Source organism: Salvelinus sp. IW2-2015, unplaced genomic scaffold, assembly GCF_002910315.2.
Source record: "Salvelinus sp. IW2-2015 unplaced genomic scaffold, ASM291031v2 Un_scaffold1775, whole genome shotgun sequence".
Classification (NCBI taxonomy): Eukaryota; Metazoa; Chordata; class Actinopteri; order Salmoniformes; family Salmonidae; genus Salvelinus; species Salvelinus sp. IW2-2015.
Window position 1 is genome coordinate 1 of NW_019943151.1, and position 7,099 is coordinate 7,099.

General features: G+C 45.8%; 1 protein-coding gene and 1 pseudogene across 1 annotated transcript; one reads left to right on the forward strand and one right to left on the reverse strand.

Annotated features, from left to right (window-relative positions):
- Positions 1 to 115: 115 nt before the first annotated feature.
- Positions 116 to 3,459, forward strand: LOC112071933 (uridylate-specific endoribonuclease C; the record flags this gene model as incomplete). Its single annotated transcript, XM_024139347.2, has 3 exons — positions 116 to 298; positions 902 to 1,042; positions 2,686 to 3,459. Coding segments are annotated over 3 exons (444 nt in total), but the record flags the coding sequence as incomplete, so codon positions are not given.
- Positions 3,460 to 5,951: 2,492 nt separating this feature from the next.
- Positions 5,952 to 7,038, reverse strand: LOC139024678 (serine protease FAM111A-like; annotated as a pseudogene).
- Positions 7,039 to 7,099: the final 61 nt, after the last annotated feature.

The window sequence follows — 7,099 nt, forward strand, 5'->3', positions numbered from 1 at the left end:
ACACACACACACACACACACACACACACACACACACACACACACACACACACACACACACACCGAGACAGAGAGAGAGACGCAGAGAGAGACACAAGGACCGAGACAGAGACTGATTCCATATTTTCTTATGTTTCCAATACAGTGAGGACTCATGTGGTTTTGAGCATGTGTTTGTTGGTGAGTCTAAGTATGGGAAGGAGATCACCGGGTTCCACAACTGGGTTCAGTTCTATCTGCAGGAGAAGCATGGCAATGTGGACTACAAGGGTTACAAGGCCCAGGGCAACAGAAACACTGTAAGACATTCTAGAACAATCTCCCTATGTTATCAAGCAGAGTTACATTTCACAGGTCTATACACAAGATAATTGTTTTCAGAAATGTAGCCTATGGTTGTTGTCTTGCTTTGGTAATTAGTTCAACTTTTGTGTGTGTTGTTTTTAGTATTTACATTTTACTGACTAATTTCAAGACACCCAAACTGTGACTACCACTGTAAACTTCCCAAATCATACATTATATTTAGCCGTATTGTTACGTACACCACATGACACGTTTATCACATGTTGTTATAATCATTAGTGGTTAGAGTGTAGGGGCGGCAGGTAGCCTAGTGGTTAGAGTGGAGAGGTGGCAGGTAGCCTAGTGGTTAGAGTGTAGGGGCGGCAGGTAGCCTAGTGGTTAGAGTGTAGGGGCGGCAGGTAGCCTAGTGGTTAGAGTGTAAGGCGGCAGGTAGCCTAGTGGTTAGAGTGTAGGGTCGGAAGGTAGCCTAGTGGTTAGAGTGTAGGAGGTGGCAGGTAGCCTAGTGGTTAGAGCGTTGGCCCAGTAACCGGAAGGTTGCTGGATCGAATCCCAGAGGCGACAAGGTAAGAATCTGTCGTTTTGACCTCTCTCTGCAGCCAGATGAGGATGACCACGTTCTAAACCTGCAGTTCAGCTGGAAGGGCCTGGTCAAGCCTGTGGGAAGCTCCTTCATCGGGGTCAGCCCAGAGTTCGAGGTCGCCCTCTTCACCATCCTCTTCCTCGCGTCGACTGAGAAGGTGAGTGGTTGCGTAAGTGACCACACGGGGCTCAAACCTGGGTCTATTAGATAACCATGGCCTGTAGTGCTGAAGCCTAGGCCCTAGAAGACATTAGCTTGGGGAGCTAATGCTAGTTCTCAGATCTCAGGCCATGGTTCCCTGAACCACCCTGATGACACGTCTTATCAACCCGAAGTCATCATAGCTGAAGCATTATCCCTCCAGGCTGAATAAACTACTGTCTGACCAGTATAACATTACCCCTCCAGGCTGAAAAACTACTGTTCTGACCAGATAACTATACCCCTCCAGCTGAAAAACTACTGTTCTGACCAGCTATAACATTACCCCTCAGGCTGAATAAACTACTGTTCTGACCAGCATAACATTACCCCTCCAGGCTGAATAAACTACTGTTTACTGAGCCAGTAATACACATCTACCCCTCCAGGCTGAAATAAACTACTGTTCTGACCAGTGCATAACATTACCCCTCCAGGCTGAATCAAACTACTGCGTTCCGACCAGCATATACACAATTAACCCCTCCAGCTGATAAACTACTGTTCCTCGACCAGCATAACACATTACCCGCCCTATTGCCCGGTCTGTTAATACAATATCTGTTTTTTACTGAATACCAGCACCTAATCCATTAGCCCCTCCATGACTGGAGATTAAATCTCCAAACTGTTTTGCTCAACTGTAGCCTAGCATATATGACATTACACCCTTCCCAACCTGGACTCGAAAAACTTACCAATTGAGAAAGATTGCTGCACAACGATGCAAGTAAGTAAGCTATGTACCGCCTGGCCCCAAGAAGCTGAAATCACACAACGACTACCCACCTCTGCTTTCCTGATACTCCAAGGGCCAGAATACGCAAATCTAATTTGACACCACGTCACAAATCTCCTATAACGAAGAGCGGAGGAGTTTGGTAAATCAGATGAACATGCTTCTTCTTCTATGACTCCGGTTAGTGCAAGCTACTATTAGAACATTAACCCTCTCCATGCTGAATAGATAACATCTCTACATGTTTCGTCACCAAAAGCACCTTTTAACATTCATCCTCAACTACCAGGAGCTGTAATAAGATTAATGCCACCACTTCACTGTGTCCTGATCTCAGTTTACAGTCATCAACAATGTATATCCACCTCTAGCTGAATAAACTACGTTCTGACCACGCCTATAATCCACCTGACACTACCCCGTCCAGGCTGCAGAAATGAAATAAACTTACTAGGAAATTGCCCTCGATGAAGCACGAATTAAAAAAGCAGCCATCCACTAAATATCATCCGCTTTCCGAGCGTCATAGATATACCTCCAAACTTAACTGGTTTCTGTCCAGGCATACCAAACTAATTGACCCACTTCCAGGCTAGCAATAAATAGCTAAAATATCTGTTCTGACTTACGCCACATCCAACACTTACCCCTCTCGCAAAAGGCCCTGATAGTAATACTTATTCCCTGTCTGACAAGAACAGGATAACAATTACCTCCCTGCCGGTTATAGGTTCCCCGGAAATTACAGGTTCGTGAGAACTTGGAATGCAGCCCAACGTTGGTGTTAATGAGGAGAACCCTAGCCAGTATATAAATGGGTGGATGTATTGGCTAACGTTAGCCTTGTGGTTTATGTACAGGTGACCACGGTCGTGGTGAAGGTGGACGAGTACCTGCTAGAGATGGTGGTGTATCGTCAGGGGCGATCCATCGGAACCTCCTACCCCAAACTACTCAGCAGCAACAACAGGGACCTGTAGTGGGGAGATCTACGCACCCTGATTCTGAAASCAGAGGCCCKAATGGAACCCTATTCCCTATGTAGTGCACTGCTTTRWACCAGGGCCCWTAGGGRTAGTAGTGCACTATATAGGGGATAGGGTGCCACTTGGGGCCTAGACAGAATCATCTGCTATTTTAAAGGTTGATCATTGTCGTGTACTTGTTTTTGACTCCATATTGTTATTAGGTCGTGTTCTCCTCCAATCAAATTCTTAACCTCATTCCCGGGTTCAATTACTAATTACAAATCCTGGATCATTCATCATTTGCTCTAAACTATTATATTAGAGATTACAGTTGATAAAGGACCAGAATTGTGTCTCTCTCTGCTACCAGCTCTCCTTTCTGTCCTGAATATTCAATACTGGTCCTTGGTCTTTCACAAAGCAGAGGGCTGTTTATATTTACAGTTAAGAACATTTTGTTAAGCATTTTGACAGTCCATTAAAACCAAGATTTACTATGATAGGAACCTGATTGTCTAACATTATATTGACAGTGTTGTACTCTTCTGAATTGTATTTAACATATTATTCGTTTGTTATGATTACGGGGCCATATGTCAAGTTTGGAGGCATTTCCCCATTTCAATTTCTACTTGAAGAAAATAAAACATGTTTACAAGTATACTATTTTACCTTCTTCTGTACTTTTATTTTGAAGATTAAAACAAGCAATGGTTACAGAACATGTCTTCCTGGCAGAAAACAATACAAGCATGGCAGACTAGCGTATGTTAAACTACAATTTCCATGGAAAGATCTCAGGTTTATTTGATTCCAAATCACGTAGTTGGGTTACGCAAATGTAACCCTGATGCATCGAACGTAATCCATGATCTGCCTAAGAACCAGGTCTTGTATTGAGGAAATTGTAATAAATGAAATATAAACAATTAATATATAGAAACATAATAATACAGCTTAGATTAAAAGCATGGATTTTCAATAATAGCTATCAACGTCACTACTTCATTAATCGTTATTCAGTATACGTGGTGGTAAAGTCTTTTAAGTACAATACTTCGTATATTAGGACCGTAACTTACTTATAGTGTTCAATATCTTCTCACCCTTACCTTTATTATATTAGATTGATACTCTTACCTTCACTGAGGTTACACAACAATTAAAGAACACCTGCTCTTTCCATGCACACTAGACTTGACCAGGTGAATCCAGGTGAAATCCTAACTCGATCTCTTAAATCCTCTCTATATCAGTAGTATAGACAAGAGGGGAGAGACAGTTAAAGAAGATTAAGCCTGTATATCATTTGAGGATCATGGATTGTGTATTGTGTGTCATTCATAACTAATGACAAATATTTGAATGCCTTTCGAACGGCGTTTGCTATGGCTAGTACCTGGCCTTTGTAACGCGGTAATCGGTAACGTACGGTGCCTTTGACACGAGGGGCTAATCGGTAGTAAGGTGCCTTTTGAACGGGGCGACCTCATACCGGTAGTAGGTGCCCCTGTATGAACGGGTATGGTAGTACTGTGATCCTTGACACGGGCCGTATTCGTGGTAGGTGCCTGCAACTGGTATTGTGGTGGTACAGGCTGACCATTGAAGCGAGGGCGCTTATCCTAAGTAGCCGTTGCCCGTTGAACGGGGTATCCTGTAGTAGGGCCCTTTGAGCCGGCGGGTTATCCTAAGTAAAGTGCCTCAATTGAGCGGGGATACGCGGATGAGTAGGTCTGCCTCTTGCCAACGGGGTAATCGAGTAGTCAGGTGCCTCTTGACACGCGCGGTCATTCATCGGTGGCTAGAGCGTAGCCTGAGCCACACCCGGGGCAACCGTATCGGTAGCGTAGGCTGCATCTTTGAAACCGGGCACTATCTACTAGTTAGTTGCCTTCTGAACGGGGCTATCGTGATATCCGTTTGACCACGGGGCCATGGCAGTAGGTCGCTTATTGAACGGGCATCCGTATAGCTCGCCTTATGAACCGAGGGTAATGAGTGGAGGACCGCGTTGAGTGGTACGTCGCCTTGAACGGGGTAAATGGTAAGTAGGTGCCTTTTGCAACGGGTATCTTAGTAGGTGCCTTCTTGAACGGCGGTATGGTAGTAGTGCCTTTGAACGGGGTGAGTGTCAGTTATGGTGCCTTGAACGGCGGGTAATGGGTGGTAGGTTGCCAGTTTGAACGGGTAATCGCGATGGTAGGTGCCCTTTCTGAAACGGGGTAATGCGGTGAAAGAGATGCCTTTGAGAGCGGGGATATGGTGTGGTAGGTGCCTTTGAACCGGGAGTATGTTGGCTGGTAGGTGCCCTTTTTGAAGCGGGGTATAGGTGGACGGCTGCCTTTGCGGTGATACGTGGTATAAGGTAGTGAGGTCCTTTGGATAAGGGGCTATATGGAGTAGGTGCCTTTGAACGGGGGTATGGTGGTAGGGTGCCTTTGAAAGCGGTGGTATGTGGTAGGTGCCCTTCGAACGGTGTATGTCGTAGGGTCCTTGAGAACGGGTATGTAGTCGGGTGCGTTGAAAACGGGTATGGCCGTAGGTGCCTTGAACGGGGTATGGTAGTAGGTGCCTTTTGACACGGCGGTATGTGTGTAGGTACCCCTTGAAAGGGTATCGGCGTAGTAAGGTGGCCTTTGAACGCGGGCGCCCCACACTATTGGCAGTAAGTTGCCTCTCCTGATACGATGCGGTTACGTAGTAGGTGCCTTTGAATCGCGGGTCATGGTTAGTACGGTGCCTCTTGAAACCGGCTATGGTAGTTAGGCTGCCTTTGAACGCGGGTATGGTCAGTTAGGAATGCCCTCGTTGAGCGGGGTATGGGTGTAGGTGCCTCTTGAACGGGGCTCCAATCGGTAGTAGGGTGCCTCTGAGCGGACACGGTATGTGTAAGGTAGGTTTCCAGCGCACTTGTTTGTCAAGAACTGCAACGCTGCTGGGTTTTTAACACTCAACAGTTTTCTGTGTGCATCAAGAATGGTCCACCACCCAAAGGACATCCAGCCAACTTGACACAACTGTGGGAAGCATTGGAGTCAACATGGGACCAGCATCCCTGTGGAAATGCTTTCAACACCTTGTAGAGTCCATGTCCCGACGAAGTGAGGCTGTTCTGAGGGGAAACAAGGGTGCAACTCAATGCTAGGAAGGTGTTCCTAATGTTTTGTCCACTCGGTGTATATAATCATTTCTGTGTCCCTCAGTAGATGTGTGTTGATGTCCCAGTTCTCTTCAAAATATCTTTGTTTATGACATGTAATAATTCCTTATTTTCTGTTACATGTTTTTCTACAGCTTGTTTACGATCTCCATATTGAATGAAGAAGCAGGGGTCTGTCTTTTTCACCCCGCCCTCGGGGTGGCCGATGATGCAGATTCCACCCTCTGGAGACGGAAAGCTGAAGCTGTCAAGCAAGCTTAAAGGCAAGGTGATGTGAGGATCTGAGCTAAGCTCCAGCAAAGCAAAGTCAAGATTCCAGAATCAACTTTTCCATAGGCTACAACTTCACTTTGCACTGGTATCTGCTGCGTTTTCTCACCCAGGTCTTCAAAGTCAAACGTGACCGTTACTGATTGTTGAAGCGTGTTAGTTATCGGCTCATAGATTTTCTGGACAACATGGGCGTTTGTAAGGATGAACTTGTCAAACAGAAGGAAGCCAGTTCCTMTTGCTGTCCCTTCAATTCTCACCTGACAAACAGAAGCACTCAGCTCTATGAGTCTCTTCACTTTCTTCACCTCTTGGAAGCTCTGTGTTTTCTTTCCAAACGCTACTCTTAAGAATTGTTGCACTTCTGAAGGCTTTTTCAAGTTCTCTCTCTCTTTCAAGTGATCTACCAAACCTGCATATTGGGAACGCAGGATGTTTAGGATCTCTTTAGAGTTTGGAATCTCTTGCCGTTTTTGCTTCACRACCAGAGAACTACCATCTTTTCCTGCCTCCTTTGACTGCAACTGTGTTTGAACTGTGTCTGTTGTGGTAGGATTCTGAGGAGAGAAATGTCTGAAAACACAACAGCCAGCTGGTCTGCACATGCTCTGAGGGGTGCGGCCAGGGATGCCGTCTAGTTTGGCAGCTTTGCGAGGGTTAACACGTTGGAATGACTTACATACATCTTCCGTGGAGACAGGAAGTACATAGCCCACTTCGTCCTCAGTGGCTCTCCTCGGCAGTTCACAGTCTTCGTTGAGCTCGAAACGTGAGAAAAATGTGTTTAGCTCATCCGGTAGCCCCGATGACATCTTTGCACGCTCTTGGCATTCTCTCAACCAGCTTCATGAGGTAGTCACCTGGAATGCATTT